The sequence below is a fragment of the Xenopus tropicalis genome, chromosome 10 (genome assembly GCF_000004195.4).
Source record: "Xenopus tropicalis strain Nigerian chromosome 10, UCB_Xtro_10.0, whole genome shotgun sequence".
NCBI classification, from domain to species: Eukaryota; Metazoa; Chordata; class Amphibia; order Anura; family Pipidae; genus Xenopus; species Xenopus tropicalis.
The window spans coordinates 38946859-38968426 of NC_030686.2; the positions used below are offsets into that span (position 1 = coordinate 38946859).

At 41.1% G+C, this 21568-nt stretch overlaps 1 protein-coding gene and 1 long non-coding RNA gene across 5 annotated transcripts; one reads left to right on the forward strand and one right to left on the reverse strand.

Annotated features, from left to right (window-relative positions):
* The first annotated feature begins 4084 nt into the window (after nucleotides 1-4084).
* Nucleotides 4085-11438, forward strand: LOC101732960 (chemokine-like receptor 1). 4 transcript variants are annotated; one of them, XM_031894804.1, is made up of 2 exons: nucleotides 4085-4302; nucleotides 9690-11438. In XM_031894804.1, exons 1-2 carry the CDS (start codon nucleotides 4297-4299, stop codon nucleotides 11004-11006), a joined length of 1323 nt encoding a protein of 440 aa, XP_031750664.1. In that variant the 5' UTR covers nucleotides 4085-4296; the 3' UTR covers nucleotides 11007-11438. The 4 variants fall into 4 exon arrangements, with proteins under 4 accessions (XP_031750664.1, XP_031750665.1, XP_031750666.1 ...); XM_031894805.1 differs by having other exon boundaries at nucleotides 4085-4298; XM_031894806.1 differs by having other exon boundaries at nucleotides 4085-4294.
* Nucleotides 11439-13517: 2079 nt separating this feature from the next.
* On the reverse strand, nucleotides 13518-20684 carry LOC116406458. The gene is made up of 3 exons (XR_097209.5): nucleotides 20603-20684; nucleotides 20157-20245; nucleotides 13518-15259 (listed from the first exon to the last, which is right to left on the reverse strand). It is a non-coding gene; the product is annotated as an uncharacterized LOC116406458 (long non-coding RNA).
* Between the last annotated feature and the right edge of the window lie 884 nt (nucleotides 20685-21568).

Here is a 21568-nt window from a genome sequence, read left to right on the forward strand (position 1 = left end):
CTTAAATGTTTCTGCTCATCAAAAACCGTTAACTATTAGTCAAAGATAACATAATTGAACACAAAATGCAGTTTTTAAATGAAGGTTTACGTTATTAAGGGAGAAAAAAAACTCCAAATCTACATGGCCCTGTGTGAAAAAGTGATTGCCCCCCTTGTTAAAAAATAACTTAACTGTGGTTTATCAATTTCAATTTTCAATTTCAATATCAATTTCTGTAGTCACCCCCAGGCCTGATTACTGCCACACCTGTTTCAATCAAGAAATCACTTAAATAGGAGCTACCTGACACAGAGAAGTAGCCCAAAAGCACCTCAAAAGCTAGACATCATGCCAAGATCCAAAGAAATTCAGGAACAAATGAGAACAAAAGTAATTGAGATCTATCAGTCTGGTAAAGGTTATAAAGCCATTTCTAAAGCTTTGGGACTCCAGCGAACCACAGTGAGAGCCATTATCCACAAATGGCAAAAACATGGAACAGTGGTGAACCTTCCCAGGAGTGGCCGGCCGACCAAAATTACCCCAAGAGCGCAGAGACAACTCATCCGAGAGGCCACAAAAGACCCCAGGACAACATCTAAAGAACTGCAGGCCTCACTTGCCTCAATTAAGGTCAGTGTTCACGACTCCACCATAAGAAAGAGACTGGGCAAAAACGGCCTGCATGGCAGATTTCCAAGGCGCAAACCCCTTTTAAGCAAAAAGAACATTAAGGCTCGTCTCAATTTTGCTAAAAAACATCTCAATGATTGACAAGACTTTTGGGAAAATATCTTGTGGACCGACGAGACAAAAGTTGAACTTTTTGGAAGGTGCGTGTCCCGTTACATCTGGCATAAAAGTAACACAGCATTTCAGAAAAAGAACATCATACCAACAGTAAAATATGGTGGCGGTAGTGTGATGGTCTGGGGTTGTTTTGCTGCTTCAGGACCTGGAAGGCTTGCTGTGATAGATGGAACCATGAATTCTACTGTCTACCAAAAAATCCTGAAGGAGAATGTCCGGCCATCTGTTCGTCAACTCAAGCTGAAGCGATCTTGGGTGCTGCAGCAGGACAATGACCCAAAACACACCAGCAAATCCACCTCTGAATGGCTGAAGAAAAACAAAATGAAGACTTTGGAGTGGCCTAGTCAAAGTCCTGACCTGAATCCTATTGAGATGTTGTGGCATGACCTTAAAAAGGCAGTTCATGCTAGAAAACCCTCAAATAAAGCTGAATTACAACAATTCTGCAAAGATGAGTGGGCCAAAATTCCTCCAGAGCGCTGTAAAAGACTCGTTGCAAGTTATCGCAAACGCTTGATTGCAGTTATTGCTGCTAAAGGTGGCCATACACGTGGCGATCCGACGATGTTTCGTACGACCATCGGTCGCACGAAACATCGTAAGATCCGCCACACACCATTCAGGGCTGAATCGGCAGGTAAGGAGGTAGAAACAATAGGATTTCTACCTCCTTCTGCCGATTCAGCTCTGAAGGGAGAATTTTGGTCAGGCGCCTTCTATGGCGCCCGATCAAAATTTTCAAACTTGTCCGATCGGCGAGTCGTCCGATATCGGCAGCTTCCTGCGAGGTTTCGTACGATAATATCGGTGCGTGTATGGCCACCTTAAGGGTGGCCCAACCAGTTATTGGGTTCAGGGGGCAATTACTTTTTCACACAGGGCCATGTAGGTTTGGATTTTTTTTCTCCCTAAATAATAAAAACCCTCATTTAAAAACTGCATTTTGTGTTTACTTGTGTTATCTTTGACTAATAGTTAAATGTGTTTGATGAGCAGAAACATTTTGTGTGACAAACATGCAAAAGAATAAGAAATCAGGAAGGGGGCAAATAGTTTTTCACACCACTGTATATTTCCAATCTGTTGCAATTCTGTTTACAGCTAGCTTGGTTTATTCATTAGAGTTTGTTTATCTGTATAGTGTCTGCAGCAGTCGGAGCAAGTAAAGCAAAGGGGGCGTTAGAATACAATCAGTTAATAGAAATGGTACAGATTTTTGATGTGAAAGTATACTGGAGGTAGGTTTGTTTTTGAGTAGAGAAAGTAAAAATAGGATTTTATTATTTGCCTTTACAATCCCTTAATATATACTTTAATAAGGGAGAAGGGGAGTTGCAGGGGGTCATGAAAGCCACGGAGGCCCCTATTATTTCCCTTCTGTGGCTGCGATGCAGATTTCTATTGGTGCAGCTCTTGGACGGCATGCAAATATAGGCATGGTCCCATCTTGCTCTGCACAGACCTAAGGAAGGCTTTTCATTTAAAGGGATTCTTTAAGAACATGTTTTTTACAAAATGCAGTTATCAGTGCTCCTCCAGCAGAATCCTGCATTGAAATTGGTTTTTCAAAAGAGCAAACAGAGTTTTTTAATATTTAATTTTGAAATTTGACATGGGGCTAGCCATATTCTTAGTTTCCCAGGGTGCCACGTGACTTGTGCTCTGATAAACTTCAGTCACACTTTACTGCTGCGCTGCAAGTTGGAGTGATATCCCCCCCATCAGCCCATCAGCAGAACAATGGGAAGGGAACAAAATAGGACTAAAGGTGGCCATACATGGGCCGATTCTAGCTGCCCATATTGGTCCCTTAGAGCTTATCGGCCTGTGTATGGGCACTAACAACAGGCCTGCCCGTCCGACATCTGGCCTGAAATTGGCCAGATCTCGATCGGGCATGTTTGAAAATTAGTCAGATCAGGGACCGCATTAGCTTGTTGATCCCCGAACCAACAGACACCTATACCCGTCATTTTGATTTGAATTAGCCCAATATCACCCACCCGTCGGTGGGGATATTGGGAGGTTGGCAAGCGAGCATATCTTAGCGTGTATGGCCACCTTAAGACAGCATCCTTGTGCCTGTACTGGTGAAGATTGTGGTAGACTTCCAGTTCCCAACCTCGACAAACTGTGGTCTGTTAGTGAGAAAGTCATGAATCCAGCTACAGAGGTGCTGGGGCAGAGTGAGTGTAGCAAGTTTGTTAATGAGTGTGCATGGATTTAAAGTGACAGCAGAACTGTAGTCTAGGAACAGCATGTGTAAGTATGTGTTAGGTTTCTCCAGGTGTAGTAATAAAGCAGTGCAGTGCTAAGGCTAATGCCAGACGAGGCGTAGGGTGGATATATCCCATTAATTCGGGTGTAGGCACATGTAGGAGGCGTAGGGCGGAATTTTCAGCAAGTGCTTTTCCGCTTGCCGAAAATATCCACCCTACACCTCGTCTGGCATTAGCCTAAGGCAACTGCATCTTCTGTAGATCTATTTGGGCGATACACAAATTGGAGTGGGTCCAGAGAGTTTGGAATTCAAGTTTGGATTCAGCTGTTGACTATAGAGCTAAATTACTGGATCAGCCGCTAGGGCTCACCGCCGGGGTGATTAATTTTCTTTCTTTCTTAATACCAAGATCAACTTATTTAGCAACCTTAGAAGTTGAGAAGATCTTAATTTGCACGGCCAGCTACATAGCAGGGACAACCAATGGGAAGCAGCAAACCAGACAGGACTGGAAGCGGAACTAGATAAGGATAACAGGAGCACAAGAATAAGCACCCAGTATAGGGTTTTAGATAAGGAGTCTACCAAAGGGGGAACTCCCATCCATTCATGTGATATCCAATAATCTTTTATATAAACAATACAGATCCAATAATCCAATAATCTTTTATATAAACAATACAGATTTTTTATTTTAGTGAAAGCCACAGGGTCACTGGCTATTTCTACAATATTTATTATAATGTTACAATGTTTTTATTCAACATGCAACACAGTACAGGGATATGGGCCTACAAGTATTGTATGTTATTGTCTAAATGGAGGAGCCCTAGAGAAACTGAAACATTAAATAGAGATAAATAAAAGGAATAAGAGTGGAATCATGGGGAGGCAGATATGAGTATTAACCAAGACATTATTGATAAGAGGGGAATAACAAAGAATTGGTATATAGGGAAGCTTTCTGGATTCGAAGCTAGAAACATTAACCCTTTGGGATTAAATAATACATGGAAACATTGTTCTTTGATACACTGTATATATAGTTGCATCCACTAGGTGGTGTACAAGGGCATAAAAAGGAATGTAAGCTTGATAAAAGACCATAAAAGGCCTGAAATGTTGCTGTAATGCCCTAAGAAATGTGCAATAAAGGCATTTGAAAAGAAGTAAAGCTTTTCAGAGTGTTCTGCACTTCAAGGCACCACCAGAAAGCGCTAGCGTGGACGTAAAAAAGGGCACCCATCAAAGCACCTTCAGCGCAGAGCCGCACTGTATGTATGTATGTATGTATAACTTTATTTATAAGTGGTTAATTGGATACTTGATGGAGCGATTGTGTATATTCTTTTCCTGAGGATTTAAAACTTAGTATTGTGTGTATTGTATATTATTGTTTTGTCTGTTTCTCCTGTGCCTTATGAGTAATATGCAGGACGCGTGTGAACTCCTACTGGATATATTTGTAATGAGGCTACCCGTGGCTGGCAGACACCCATTACAGGGAAAGGTATAGGAACGGACCCCAAGTAGATCAGTTACACATAAAACACTAATTCAGAGGATGCTTTCCAATCCTCACATACACAGTGTTCTGCTTATGAAGACTCCAGAGCTCCTGTAATGTGGAAATCACTGCCATTAACCACTGAGGGGGACTCAGTGGGGGCTGTTAATAAAACCTTCCCCCTAATTTTCTGCGGTGTCTGGCATACAGTGCTCAGGCTTCTTCTGAGCCATTTCACTTCACCTTCTGTAGGTTCCCTCTAACCTACTCCCAGGGCCGCCATCAGAAATCACGGGGCCCCTCACAACAAAATTTTCTGGGCCCCCCTCCCACCAGTACAAAGGACTCACAGACATGAGACATTGGTAGCCAGCAGGGCCCCCCTAGTACATTGGTAGCCAGCAGTGCCCCAACCCTAGTACATTGGTAGCCAGCAGTGCCCCAACCCTAGTACATTGGTAGCCAGCAGTGCCCCAACCCTAGTACATTGGTAGCCAGCAGTGCCCCAACCCTAGTACATTGGTAGCCAGCTGTGCCCCAACCCTAGTACATTGGTAGCCAGCACAGCCCCCCTTGTCTTGTGCGGCTCCTCTGTTCACGATAGCACTGCACTTCTGAGTGCCGAAAGACGCCAGGTCCTTTTATAAGGTTGCACCCCGTGCGTACTGACGTGCATGTACGCACGGGGCGCGACCAATAGGATCACCCGCTGACCACCAATGACAGGGCCCGGAATTGATTTAAGGGGGCCCGCCGAGCTACTAAGAAAACTGTAGCATCGCCGGGCCCCCTTTTAAAGTTAAAATCGTCCGGGCCTGGGACAACTGTACCCCCTGTGCCCCCCTGATGGCGGCCCAGACCTACTCCTGAATGCTCCCGTGCCCTAACTGGCACACAGACACCCGGGGCTCTACCCCAAAGTACTCACTCCTCTTCGGTACAACAGACTATCCTTGCTGACTGACCTGGCTATCTAGCACTACATTATTTCAAAATAAAATTAACATCACCTCCTTACACACTCTGTATGGGCACCCACGGTATAGTGGTAGAGCCTAAAAACAAATCACAGATGCTACCCCTTACCCTTGACCAAAAAGGTGCATAGAACTCTTAGCACTAATACCTGTATTTTCTCAGTAATAACCAGTAATAGCCAATTTCTAATCATTCAGATATAGGCGATGGAGGAGGTGATAGAACTTTGTCACTTCAGCCCTTATTCGTTTGGATTCACTGAAGCAGCCCGCTATACAACTTTAGTGATGACTGTGCTCACCTGTGCCCTAGGGATATTTGGCAATGCCATCGTCATCGCTGTCACTGGGTTCATCATGAAGAAACATAAAAGTAAAGTCTGGTTCCTGAACTTGGCTGATTTCACATTTTCCCTCCTTCTTCCATTTTATGCTGTTGATGTACATACAGGCAATTGGCCATTTGGATCATATTCCTGTAAACTCTCTAATTACATTTCCACGTGTAACATGTATGTAAGTGTTTTCATCATTACAGCCCTGACTACTGATCAAGTCTTGTTGGTGGCTAAACTGTATATGGCACCATATGTTCTTCTTGCTGGTGTACATGTGCAGTTATTTGGGTGCTGGTCAGTCTTCCCGTGTTAGTGCTCAGTGATATAATTCAGTACAGTGAGACAACACAATGCAGAAGGGTCAGTTAAACCTTCCTGGAACATTCACAATATTAATAAAAGGGATGTGAATGAAAACTTAACAACAGAGATGAAATCGACCAATATAAATGATAGCGATCAAACAAAAATCCATAGTAATAACACAACGGCAAACAACATGTGATGACTGTACTGGTAATACCAGGGCTATCAGGGATACAGCCTTTTTAGTAGCCTGTATTGTAATTCCTTGTCTTATTGTTGGTTACTTTATCCCATTGGGAGTTATCCTGGTGTCCAATCTGATCATTGCTCAGCAAGGGAGGAGATCTCAATCTGCAAAGTCCTCTGTACAGTATTAGAACTATGGTGGTTCCTTTCTTTTTCTTAACATGGACACCGCAGATCACAGCGCAAATTATTTTACTCTTCATTGTGAGAACGTTGTACTGATGTATAAAATGTATGGGATAAAAACACTGCTGTCTATTATAGCCTATACCAACAGCTGTACCAACCCGATTATATACTGTACGTGGTGGTTGGCTGAGTTAGGAAAGGTTTTGTAGGTTTCATGAGGGGGGGGTTGATAGAGTTAATTGCGTTCAGCAAAATCATTTTCAGGCCCTGTTATTACCCAAATATTTACCCTTAGTTTAGGTCTTCTATACTCCCAAAGACCAAATGGCCACACTAGCCCAAACCCACATATATATTCACTGGGGAAATTTAAACCCCCCCTGTTGGGCCTTAAAAAGAGAGACTCTGAACTATAGCTAAAAAAGTTATATATACAGACTTATATTTGGTTCCGAAAGGTAATGATATTGCTCTTGAAAATGTGCCGAACCTATGGGTAACCACATGACATGTTTGGGGGGAAAACATTCATTAACACGAAATCACTGCCTACAAGTAATCAGCCTCATGCATTTAATACTGAGCTCTTTCTCCATGTTAACAAGAAGCCCTTATTAAAGGACCTGATGTCTATTTTTAAGCACGTTCTGGTGCAGTCTAAAGAAATAGCTTGTAAAATTCAATAAGATGTATGGAAGGCTGTACATCTTAGATCTTTCTTTTGATTCCCACAACTTCACACTTTACACCTTCAATTTATTTCCTAAACTATCCCTCTGCTTCTTTCCCTATCTCTCACACAACTGACTCCTCCCCTCACTTCCTTTTCCCACAAACCTCAACAAACTTTATTAACATATAACATGTGTAGTATTAATAACATTAGTAGTACTGCCCCAATTGATCCCTACCAAGCTTATTGGCATGTGTATGGAGCTAAACCAACAGCCTCTGAAACCAACATCCAGATATCACAGTTACATAATTAAGTTGGGTTGAAAAAAGTCCATCGAGCCGAATGAACCCCAGGCAGCTTAAGAAATGCTGTGAAATGGGCAAGGAGTGTATTAACCCAATGATGTGGTCTTGACATAGGTGACATATCCATTTTATGCCAAACAATGGAAGCCTTATACTGTATGTTCAGCTTTATAAAACATCATTCGATAAATAATGCCATCAAATATTGTTTCTGCTCATTATGATGAATTCTTCTATTAGAAGAATCTGCCATATATTCAGTTCCGTAATAAATGATCATTAACAAGCATGAATAAAATATTGAGCTAAGTAGCACTGATTATTTACTTCATTAGCAATGGGCTGATTTAGCAGTTAGAAGCAATAGCAAAGCTGATAGATGGGGAGGTCATTAGACATTAAAGCACATACTGGAAAATAATATGTACAATGTCATCTGGCTGTGGGACAGAGAAACATCGGAATCGACTATAACCTCCCTCCCAGGTAAGAGCATCTTATTCAACAAGATCTTATATGGAGGTTCCTATACAGTCTGTGAGTACTGCCAAAATTGGCCAAGAAAATCTTAATTAATGAAGTCAGAACACAGTATGAATTTTCGTACAATTTCATGTTACCTCTGTGTTTGTGATACTAGATGGATAGATCAGTAAAGTGTTGGGTATATGGGATACCAGCAAGGGCTACTTAATACTTGGGTTTTTTAGTGGTGTAAAGATCATTTTAAAGAAGTAATTAGGGAAAAAGGTGACTAAAGGAAAATTTAATTTGTATTATAAATATATATAAACCGGTCTCTCATAGTTACCTTAGGGAAATAAGAGTTAATTAGGGGAATTGTTAGCTATGAAAATCTAGGAGACAGGCACCACGTTCCACAGCAGATGCCCCATCTCTCATCAGGCTCAGCTAATTGATTTCATGTTTGGCTGCACTGCTCTCATTTGCAGCCATTGGGCACCGGTACCCCTGTAGGATGTGCAGCCCAGTCAGCGGGTTGGGAGTCACTGTGTCACTGCTGGGAGTCACTGTACCAGTAATACACAAACACCAAAGGATGGTTTATGTTTTTGGGGAAGGTGAGCCTTGCTGTGTGCATGTTAAACCCAAAGAAGTGCTATTCCATAAAAAGAATATTACTAGGTGATAAATACTGAAGTCAATGTGGGGGGAGGAACTGTACTGCTAATAAGTCATACCACTCGTAATGTTGCTATAGAAAGAGCAGAGAAAAATGACAAAAGACAGAGGACAGGTGGAATAATTAGGAAATCAGAAGAGATAAAGACAGGGGAGAGCACACAGTATACCAGGGAATGTGAGTGTGGATGTTTGCCATGTACATATGTAGAGTTTATGACATTATAAAGGTGTGGAAGTTTTGTTGCTGTTTGTATTTATGAGAGTGATACAATAAGGGCAATTATGGTGAGAATCGGGGTGGATACCAATTCTTCCTCCTTGATACTCCCATTTTAAAGGTTGGGAGTTTGGGCAAACACTTATTTAATATAAGGGTGGCCCTAACCAACATTCATTTCTTGTGAGGTCGGAACCAAAAAGTTCTACAAAAACTGAGTATTAGGCTATCCTATTGTTGAAATGACCAGGTTTTATCCCCCATGCCATGGGAAATCCAACCTTCCTCTGAATTCCCTTCTCTTGTGGAACACCTTCCTATTTGGCATCTATGGTGGCTTCAGTCAAAAGGCAGCCTGTTTGTGCTCATTCAGCCAAACCCTTTGTCCTGTGTCCGTCATCCGATGCCTTTGCTCAAACTTGGATACGTTGAATAGGGGTTTGGTTCAGTATTCAGCCAATCTTCTGTACCACCCCTACCTTGAAATATCTTCCTATTCCTTTCTTTACTTATATCTAAAATGTAAAGTGTCCACTGTTCCTTTATCTTGATATCCCAAACATTATCTTTTTATAATCAGTTCATTTATATAATTTAAAAAATCATGTTACTTTAATCATTTATATATTTATCTGTTGTGTTATATTAGTGTATGAATTCTACTTTTGGCTTAATGAATGCTGAATATTTCTAAAATGAATGTATTGCTTCATATGGTTAATATTGATATCCTTGTTCTGTTGGCTTACCCCATGGAATACTTGTGTTGTAAATGTCATTTAACCCAGTGCTGGTTGTGATGTCTCACTCATTTATCATCATTCAGGTTCAGATAATGGAAGTGATGGAAGTCCCAGAAGAGGTTTGCAATTACAGACCGTACTCAGCGGGAGTGTTAGAAGCGGCCCGCTACACGTCTTTCGCGTTGACTGCGCTTTCCTGCGTGCTAGGATTAGGGGGCAATGCTGTGGTCATCGCTGTTACCGGGTTCATCATGAAGAGAAAAAACAGTAAAATCTGGTTTCTGCACTTGGCTGTGGCTGATTTTACCTTTTGCCTCCTTCTCGGGCTTTATGCTCATTATGTTCTTACAGAGAACTGGCAATTCGGATCATATTTATGTAAAATCTCGAATTATGTTTCCACTTGTAATATGTACGCAAGTGTTTTCATCATCACGGCTCTGTCTATTGACCGCGTCTTATCAGTGGCCGCACCAATATGGCACCGTAAGTTTTTCTCTGTGAGGATTTGTTGCTGGACCTGTGCGGCTATTTGGATAGTCACAGCTCTGCTCAGTCTTCCCGTGTTACTGTTAAGCGATGAAATTCAGTACGGTGACAAAATGCAATGCAGAATAGTCATTGTTAAACCTTCCTCTGCTACCCACAATATTCACAAAAGAGAAGCGAATGACAGCCTGGAGTCCGGCATAACAGGATTGTATAGAGACAGCGAGGGTTCTGGCTCAGGAGCTATAAATAAAGATAATTTTGAAAGAGTAGTAAATGGCAGTAAAGACAACCTTAATCTAACCTATGTTGAAACAGAGCCAATACTCGGTTTTTCAAATCCAATGCCAGAGCCAATGCTTGAGATAAAAGTTTACACACTACCAATTTTTATGTTAAAATCTGAAGATATTATTAATGTAACAAATATTTCCACATATAATCAGAATATTACAGTGAGGACACTGTGCACTGTTAACCTGAGGGAGATCAGGGATACGGCATTTGCAACAGGCTGCATTGTTATCCCGTGCTTAGTTCTTGGTTACTTGATCCCATTGGCCGTCATTCTGGTTTCCAATCTAATCATTGCTCAGCGAGGGGGGAAATCTCAGTCCGTGAAGAGCCCCAGACTGTATAGAATAATAATTATGGTGATCCTGTTCTTTTTCTTAACATGGACACCGCTGATCACAGTGCAGGTTATTCTGCTGGCTGCTCTTTATGGTGAAGATGCCATACTGATGTATAAAATGTATTGGGTGCTGCCACTCGTGTCCAGCATAGCCTTTAGCAACAGCTGCATAAACCCCATCATATATGTATTGGTTGGCACACAGGCTAGGAAGGCTCTTACTGATTTTATGAGTACAATACTGTCTTTTTTAAGCGGCACCCAAAGCAATGGGTGATATCTTGCTGTTCATTAGCTTTTCTTCTGCAGACGTACACTATTCTCTTATAATGCATGCCCACTGTAATGTCCTTCTCTTGGAGTCCTGCCCTCGTTGTGCACAGCGATTCCAATTGTGTCAAACAGGAGGGGCCACAGTAATTCCCTTATTCAGTATAGTAAGGAACCGTTATGCCTTCCCTTCCTATAAAGGGCATTCTAGGGCCTAGAACTTTCCCAAACCTTGCAAAAATGTTTTGTACCGGGATACTGAAATTGTTTATTTGTCAGGACCTCCTTAAGGTCATCTATACTGCTATGAATGTTGCCTATGTTTATATGGCCCAATAAATATGCTTTTAAACAAAATAACTTTATTCTCTAAGGTTTAATGTTCCAAGCTATGAATATTAACCCCCATATGTCATAAAAGGCACTAAGTCTGCCCAGGAGCAGTAATCTATAGCAACAAATAAGATGTTTGCTTTTAAACAGGTAACCAGTAAATTCTATCTGCTGATTGGTTGCTATTGGCGACGAATGGGAGCCGTCCTAGTTAAAATTTTAACTATGTATTTGAGTTTTCTGAATGTTTTTGAGGATCACAACTAGGGATAAGGGAACCTGTCCAGTTTTCGCAAAATGCATTAGTCAATGGGTGGCGACAATCTTTTTACTGCACACCATTTTTTTTTACCCATTGGCGTCTATGGGCCTTTTTATTCACAGCAAAACCTGAGACTGAATGGGTCGGTTTGGGGGGAAAAAAGTAAAGCTCGATATCATTGCCGATAACCGACAAATAACAGGCGGATGGAATTGCTAAATACTTTCAGAATTCCAATGCTCTATTAAATCTGACCAATCTAAAATTGTTTGCACAGAGGAATAACTGCATTGCAAATATTATTCATTTAAAAATGTTTGTTACATTGCCCCTATTTATTTCATAGGGGGTTAGTGCATGAGTCCCTTGTGTTCTTTCTTCCAATATAACCTAACCCATGTGTGTATCTACAGTATGTAACGGTTTGTCTTGCACTTGTTGTGTCTCAAAAGTGTGTAATATTGGAATAATAAGTAGTACACGTATTGGATCTGTTATCAGGAAACCCGTTATCGGAAAAGTTCCGAATTACAGGAAGGCCATCTCCCATAGACTCCATTATAAGAAAATAATTCTTCGAATAATTTCCCTTTTCTCTGTAATAATAAAACTGTACTGTACTTGATCCCAACTAAGATATAATTACCCCTTATTGGGGGCAGAACAGCCCTATTGGGTTTATTTAATGGTTAAATGATTCCCTTTTCTCTGTAATAATAAAACAGTACCTGTACTTGATCCCAACTAAGATATAATTACCCCTTATTGGGGGCAGAACAGTCCTATTGGGTTTATTTAATGGTTAAATGATTCCCTTTTCTCTGTAATAATAAAACAGTACCTGTACTTGATCCCAACTAAGATATAATTACCCCTTATTGGGGGCAGAACAGTCCTATTGGGTTTATTTAATGGTTAAATGATTCCCTTTTCTCTGTAATAATAAAACAGTACCTGTACTTGATCCCAACTAAGATATAATTACCCCTTATTGGGGGCAGAACAGCCCTATTGGGTTTATTTAATGGTTAAATGATTCCCTTTTCTCTGTAATAATAAAACAGTACCTGTACTTGATCCCAACTAAGATATAATTACCCCTTATTGGGGCAGAACAGCCCTATTGGGTTTATTTAATGGTTAAATGATTCCCTTTTCTCTGTAATAATAAAACAGTACCTGTACTTGATCCCAACTAAGATATAATTACCCCTTATTGGGGGCAGAACAGTCCTATTGGGTTTATTTAATGGTTAAATGATTCCCTTTTCTCTGTAATAATAAAACAGTACCTGTACTTGATCCCAACTAAGATATAATTACCCCTTATTGGGGCAGAACAACCCTATTGGGTTTATTTAATGGTTAAATGATTCCCTTTTCTCTGTAATAATAAAACAGTACCTGTACTTGATCCCAACTAAGATATAATTACCCCTTATTGGGGGCAGAACAGCCCTATTGGGTTTATTTAATGGTTAAATGATTCCCTTTTCTCTGTAATAATAAAACAGTACCTGTACTTGATCCCAACTAAGATATAATTACCCCTTATTGGGGGCAGAACAGCCCTATTGGGTTTATTTAATGGTTAAATGATTCCCTTTTCTCTGTAATAAAACAGTACCTGTACTTGATCCCAACTAAGATATAATTACCCCTTATTGGGGGCAGAACAGCCCTATTGGGTTTATTTCATGGTTAAATGATTCCCTCTTCTCTGTAATAATAAAACAGTACCTGTACTTGATTCCAACTAAGATATAATTACCCCTTATTGGGGGCAAAATTGGGTTTTATTAATGTTTAAATGGTTTTTAGTAGACTTAAGGTATTAAGATCTGAATTACAGAAAGATTAGAGGAAAACCCCAGGCATTCTGGATAACAGGTCCCATACCTTTACAAAAAAGGAACAGAAACAATTAAAATATAATAAACACTCTTGCATGGAAGAATATTTTCCAGGAATGTATTTGTCAGGGTCTGGTTCCTTCCTACCTACTTCTTTCCAATCAAATCTGTACTGAAGGGACTGCAGAGCAGGAGTCACAGATCCTCTAATCCAGTGTTTTCTAACCCGGTTTGAGACTAGGGTTGCCACCTCTGCCGGCTTCTTTCTCGGGTGGTGACGTCACAGAGGGAAAGGAAGTGGTGGGTCAGTGACATCATGGGGGTGGGTCTATGACATGGCAATTGGCAATTGGGTAATCACCATGGCAATCTCAGCAAGTCCTGCACGTCTTTTCTAATTTGAAAAACCGGGCAGGTAGTTTTGACCCCGACATCCCTTACAAACACAGGGCTGTCTGGATCAAAACCAGACAGGTGGCAACCCTAGAGGAGACCCAAATTTGCAAGTCTTAGGTTACTACGCCCCCCACAAAAAATCAATACAAAATGAAGTTTAAGTAGTATAGTTTGTGCTGCATGGTTACATATCCTGACCCCTCTAGCAGAGACGGAGAAGTTCTGCCATTACTATATAAACATTGAGCCGGTAGGCAGAGTGAGCTCTCTGCTGGGCACCAATGAAAATGGTTTTAATCAGAATTAACTTATGTATATAACTCTCCACCGGGCAGCAGTTAATTCATATGCCCAATATACAACTCACCATTTAAAAATGTAGAGCTTACAGGGAAAGGGAGCTCTCCGCTATCCACAATGAACAGGTTTAACATATAGATTATATAGTTTATATGCCACAGATTTTTTTTTTCTCCTGTCCATCGCTCACATTTCCAAATCATATTATAGATCTGTATCATAAATGTTCTGGATCTGGAAACATTTTTCTAGCACAATTTTAGGCCCCTGACGTTTTCTCAGACTATATTCAAGCCTACAGCCTCTGTATCACTAATGTGCCTCTTGTCCTATTAGCAATAAGACACATAGCAAGCAAGCTGGTCCTTTCACTATAGCTGTTTATATCCGAAGGGGCCCACCGGGTGTATTTATTATTTAACAAAGAGTTACAAGGAACGTTCACTAATAACAAGTTGTAACAGTAAAGCTGCTTATTAGCACATTGCTACAAGAATCAAAATGTCTATTTGTTGGGCACCCCAAGGACTAAAATTACCAACCTTCCACCTGGAAAAAGAAATCGGCCATGGTAGATTATTCTGTCTAACTTTTTTTTTTGAAAGATTTTGTTTATTGATTTTATATTAACACAAAAGAAAAATATGAAATAAATGTAGGAAAGGTTAGAAGGGAAAGATAGAAAGTAAGAAGGTGGTGGTGGGCATCCCAAATTTTACCAATACAGCCTTGGTTCATACTGTAAGGCTCCGTTACTAAAGTCTTTAGGAAGTCAACTGGGTGTGCAAATCTGTCCTGTTACTCAGTCATGGATCTGCTAGCCATCTGCTCCAGATTTTCTAAAATTTGCCTGGGCATCCTCGGGCCAGGTAAATGAGTTTCTGTCGTGGAAGTGCGTCGTCCACAAGCTTAGTCCAGAATCCCAGAGTAGGTGGCTCTGTGACTTTCCAAGTCAGTAAGATGGCCTTTCTAGCATAGTGCAGGAGTTGTTGCAGGCCTGTCTCCGGAGGTTAAGGTAAGGCCTTCGGTATGCCCCAGTAGGCAGAATGCAGGTGTCTGAATATTTAGAAGTCCCAGTGTGGAGTTAACGTAGGTAAGTATCGTAGTCCAGAACAGCTGAATTTTGGGGGAGTGCCAGAAAACATGTAAGTAATTGCCCTGGTCTAGGTTGCATTTCACACACACACCTGGGTAGCCCTGTTACATTTGCACCAGCCTGTGGGGGGTTAGATACACCCTACTGAGAAATTTAACGTGTATGTAGCGGTCTATTGTGGTTATGTTAATTTTGGGTATTTGTTCGAGTATATCATCCCAGGTTTATTCCGTCTAACTTTAAACTTGCTTTATATCAGTCGCAGACACAACGGAGTTAAATAAGAAATGCCATTATCTATGCTGAATCTGCCTTATAAACTGCCAGCTGCTCAGAGAGTAGAGATAAGCAATGCTAAGATAATGAGTCGGGCCAGACTGTTAACTGAAAAACTCCATTGTCCTACCATGTGACTGCTAAACATTGAGAATAAATATTAATACTCTGCTCGGGCTGATCTACTGGGTCATATAGAATGGGGAATTCTCAGCCTTGGGATGTGACGTTGGGTTCAAATGATGGGTTTAAGATTTATTAATAGAAATAAAGCCTTTGTCATTTCATAACATAATAGTAATTCATCTGGGTCCATGCTAAAAAAAAAAAAAATGACAACTTTACTCCTGCATAATAGATTCTGATTACTATAAAATAAAGCTGAACTGTAACCAGAACACATCTAAAAAAATTTTATAAAGCAACCAAGGAAGCATAATATACTTTTCTGTCTATTACTCTATCTAATGATTTAACGTGATTAGGAACAGTATGGAAGGTTTCAAAGCAGTATGGAAATATCATAAATTTTGGTCGGATACCTATAAAATCTGTGCATGTATTGTGTATGATGATATCCTTTGCTTGGGGGGGGCTACAATGCATTTACAGTTTTACATGTTTCATGTTCAGAACATCCTACCATTTCATATTCATGGGGCTTTATGCTACAATTTCAGTCTGAACGTTCATTTAGGATTATTGCAGTTAAACATACCATCGATAACCAAACATTTGTTGGAAGAAGACTAAAATCTGAACGTGTATGGCCGCCTTTACCGACTGGCAAAAATGGAGTAATCAATAATGGCGGTTGAGGGAGGGGTGAGAATATGAAACCCATAGCAGGTTTTTCTTGCAGAAAGTAGATCTGTTTTGGGAATGGTTTGAGCAGACAAATGGCCAAAACACTATTCAATGCTGAAATTTGTTCCAATTTGAACAAACAACTTAGTTGTGTTCCAAATGCATAGAAAACACAATATTAATGTTTACATGCTCAGTATGCATATGTAAATGTGCTAAAAACCCTATATAGCGCTTTAACTGGGTCCCATTTTTCACGTTGGTTATTCAACTCATTGCTGACAAGTGGCAGCAGGATTATTCTGGTAAATTTCTCCCTAAACCAAATTGTAGCGCAAAGATATGCAACAACTGCAGACAAAGTAGCCCTATTAATTAAGGGCTAAAGTATGTGCCAATAGGCTTTATACATTGGTCTTATAAATCCTGCCTGGTTGTATAAACAGTTAAGACTGGGAGGCAAAAGACAACATAGGAAGGATCTTAAATATAGTACAATTGGCAAATATTACAGGTCTGAAAGCTGCGCTTCTAGTGCATTCTAACACTGCTTTACACTGGGAATATCTGCTGACTACAGACCATAATATTATATATACCTTGGCTATAACTAAACTATAATTAGCAGCCTATGGTAAAAGTAACAGTTACCCATCTCCATTTAGAAATTTGCCCCATCTCCATTATATTCTGCCTTTAGCTGAGAGAACTCAAACAAATCAGCAGTAAGCGAATCCCTTTTATATTGTCAGTTACACACAGGGATGTGTTTATTTGTGTAAATCAGGGAACCAGTGAAAATACCATTCCCTGGAGCTCATTATTATCACAAAACAAATGAACCTTTAGAACCAAACACTGAACAAAAAAAAAAAAAAAATGTAAAAAGGTTTAATACAATTTCCAAAACATACAGTCCCTAAAGGACAATGAAAGGTTAATATAAATTAAAAGTCTAAAGGCATTCTTTTTAAGTACATACTGCATATCTAAATTCCCAGATCCCTGCTTGCTTCTCTGAGATATGGTGCTGGCAGCCTACAGCGGTGTGAAGCCTACAGTGACACCACTGAAATCTCTCTCCCCTTCCTGTAGGTGCCAGCGGCAGCCTGCCTATTCTCTGAGCATGTGTGTAACTTGATCCTGTCTCCTGTTCTGAGCTACACATGCCCACCAGCCAATCAGAAGCGGATCTGGCAGAGGGGAGGGGGGGAGGGAATGAAACACATGTGCAGTATGAAGCAAGGAGGGAAAGGAAGGGAGAATAACTTTTTAGAGATGGCTGCCTGTTCTAGAAAATGTGAAGTAAGTGTGACTGAGTAAATATTTGTTTAGATAAGCCAAAAGTGTGGCGTTTTTACTAAACAATAGGAGGACTATTGGGCAGTATGCTTTTTACATTTTGACTTGCATTCTCCAGAAATACAATTTAGACAATTGACAGAAAATCCGTCATTGTGATGGGAAGGCAGCCCAGTAGCCCAGCAAGAAAAAGCAATGGAAACATTAGTAAGCCAGCAAAAGCAAATGGTAAATTTCATAGAACAAATCACTCTGCCGTACCAGCATGTCAACTCCCATAGACTTTTAGTGACTGATTTTTCCTGTGTTTAACATCTAAGGAATGGGAGAGATAAAAGGAAGAAGGGAATGGGAAGTTGTGTGCATCAGTGACTAAATGTTACAGTACAAAACTCCTCCTACCAGTTCTTTAGTGCGTATGTCAAATCTAAAGTGGTGCAAGGGACCAGGTAGGGGGAAATGCGTAGGCGGCTGCCATCTCTAATAGCTGCCCTTTGAGGGAAACGGCACATAGGACGTCCCTATTGCGCAGATCTACTTTGGGGTCAGTGATACAAATGTAATTGCTCATTGGCCGGGCCCTAGGAACACAATGACAATAGGAACAGAAGAAAAAAGTTGAAATTATATGGTTTAAACAGACACCGACCATTTATAATTCAGCTTAAATATCTCTGAATGAAAATCTCTCAAATGAATTATGGTTTAAAAAGGCAGTTATGTATTATATAATAGCCAGCGCAGACAACAGTGAGACTAAAATATGCATTTGCAAACTAAAGATAAGTACTGAACCCAAGCATATAAAGGGGTGCCTAGCTATATAAAGAGGGCATATGGCCCTGAGTTCCTTGTGAATTAAAGGCAGGAATACACATTTGCCAGCATTTAGCCAAGAATATAAAGAGGGCATATGGCCCTGTATTCCTAAAGAGGGCATATGGCCCTGTATTCCTAAAGAGGGCATATGGCCCTGTATTCCTAAAGAGGGCATATGGCCCTGTATTCCTTTTGAATTAATGGCAGGAATACGCATTTGCCAGCAGAAAGCCAAGAATATAAAGAGGGAATGTGGCACTGTATTCCTAAAGAGGGCATATGGCCTTGTATTCCTTTTGAATTGATGGCAGGAATACACATTTGCCAGCATAAATCAAAGAATATAAAGAGGGCATATGGCCCTGTATTCCTGAAGAGGGCATATGGCCCTGTATTCCTGAAGAGGGCATATGGCCCTGTATTCCTGAAGAGGGCATATGGCCCTGTATTCCTGAAGAGGGCATATGGCCCTGTATTCCTGAAGAGGGCATATGGCCCTGTATTCCTGAAGAGGGCATATGGCCCTGTATTCCTGAAGAGGGCATATGGCCCTGTATTCCTGAAGAGGGCATATGGCCCTGTATTCCTTTTGAATTGATGGCAGGAATACGCATTTGCCAGAATGAAGCCAAGAATATTAAGGGGGCATATGGCCCACATATGCCTAGGACAGTATGTCAGTTTTATATACTTTTACTTATGTGCTAACATTTCAGACTTAAGGATATTTAACAGTGATACCAACAGGACTGATCAAAGTTCCCAGTGTGCCCTGGGAGCCAGTGGTTCTAAAAAGGACACAGCCATTTAGAAAATCCACAGGGGGTTACCTTCACTGGAATTGGCACAGCGGATCATCAAAGTAAGGGCCACAACTTCAGTGAGAGATGACCTGCAGGGCCCTTACAGAGCAACTACCACAGAGGAAGCAGCCCCCCCACCTCTAGCAGCTGTACCGCTCGCAACATGGATTCTCTTACTGAGAAGTGTCCCCCCCAGGACCTCTGGCTCCCAGGACACACTAGCACCTCCATGTACACCCCGCCTGTACCACACTTTAGTGCAAATATCTGCATTAGCCAGGCTGTAAATCCTGTTTGCAGGATACACAAGTGCCAGGCATAAAGCTAATATTTTATCTTATGACCTTTAAAATATTGTTTATTTGCCTTATAAGTTAAAGTGATATGGACAGAGCTGCATAGAGAGTTCTTAGTGTGCCCTGGGAGCCAGGGGTTCTGAAACAGACACAACCTTTCAGAAGTTCCATAGGGGGTTACCTTCACTGGCATTAGTACAGCTGATCATCAAGGTTAGGCTGTGGCCATACTGGTCAGGCGGAGAGGCAACCGCAGCCTTAGAGCCACAACCCCAGGGGATGGTCTGTAGCCGGCATCCAGACTAAACTCCAAGAGGGAGCAGCCCCCACCTCTAGCAGCTGTACTGCTCGCAACATGGATTCCCTTACTGAGAAGTGTCCCTTCCCAGGACCTCTGGCTCCCAGGACCTCTGGCTCCCAGGACACACTAGAACTCTCTGTACAGTGCTGCTTGTAGCACTTTAATCAATGCAAAAACTGCATTAGCCAGGCATGAACTTAACCAGTTTACCTATTTAAAGATTTTTAAAAGACAATATGATATATTTATATTTATGGTCTGGGTTTGTTTATGCATGTTAAGGTAGGAGGCAGTTTATATACACAAACCTCACCTGTTTTAGAGATAATCGCCGATCCTTTACTCTTCATTTCAGTCTTCTCTTTTTATCTATGTATTTCTGGGCTTTTACCAAAAAGAAACCTTCAGGGGGAAAAAAGAATGTGTTATACACAGCCCACAGGAACAGCATTTTTTTAAAATCCTACTAAAAAATTGTTGGGTTTGAAACCTGATTCAAACCCAACAATGATTGTGTATATGTGTAACATGTGCTTAGTGTAAAGCTGAATGAACTTTCCTGCCCTGAGGTATTAATACAAACTGAGGCCTACTCACTGCTTGAAGCCTGTGCTACAGTTGTTTGCACATGTGCATTAATTGCACCAGAGAGCCCTGTAATACAGGTGAGCTGTACAAATACCTGTACAAACATCTGTATTTGAATCAAACATGGAATGCAACTAATAAAATAAACAATTTCAAGTTCTGAGTTCTTACCTGTTGCTTTCAGAGCAGCCATTTTCTAAAGGCTGGCCAGGCCTTCTCAGCAGGTATTTATAGGGGAGATGCTGGCCACTTGATGGCAACAGAGAGCACTGTGGAAACAAACAAAAGGTTAAAGGTGAAATCCACCCAGAGAATGAAATAAAAGCTATGAGGGGTTCTGAGGGGCCACACATTACCAGCAATAACAACCCACCCCAAGCCTAACTAGCAGGAGGAAGAGCTGTGCTATGACTGACGTTCAAATAACAATTTACTACTGTCTTATATGTCTGGGCCCTCACTGCTTTGGTTGCTATGTTTACAGAAAGTCATGTAGATCAAGTTATTGGCTCTTCCTATATCCTTCACAGCAAATACTACCAATGTAACTAGCTAGCACCACCGCAGGGGGCTATAAGCCCCTTTGCTTCCCTTTCTGCAGTTATTTGGAAGTCTGGACTTCAGCGGTGCCAGTTGCGCTGTGTGTATAAGCTCTGTTGTGATGAGTTCATTTTGACAGTAACCATCACTATTTTATGCTTTGAAATTTGTGAATTAGGAGCTGCTACTATTTCCATTCAAAAAATATCCCAATGTGATGATTGCGTTTGAGATTTATTTACTAAAAATTATTCCTTTACTAAACATCATTGTTTATGGCAAAAATCTATGCATTAAGGTAAAGTGACCCTTTTTTTGGGGAATTTTGTGGCCCACGATTTTTACTCATGTGACAATGTCCTTAAGTACTCCAGGGGCCCCCACACCCACCCCCTCAGGGGCCCCGCCTGTTTGCTTACCCACCGCCAGCCCCTTCCCCTCCCACTGCTGCGGGGGGGGGGGGGTAACGGCACTAGAGTAGGGACAGCAATAGCAGAGAAGGTGGGGATCAGGTCTGGGATGGAGGGGCCCACTGGGTTTTTTCTCGGTGTCCCGCCAGCTGAGTCCAACCCCATTGAGTAACTGGAAAGGGTTTTC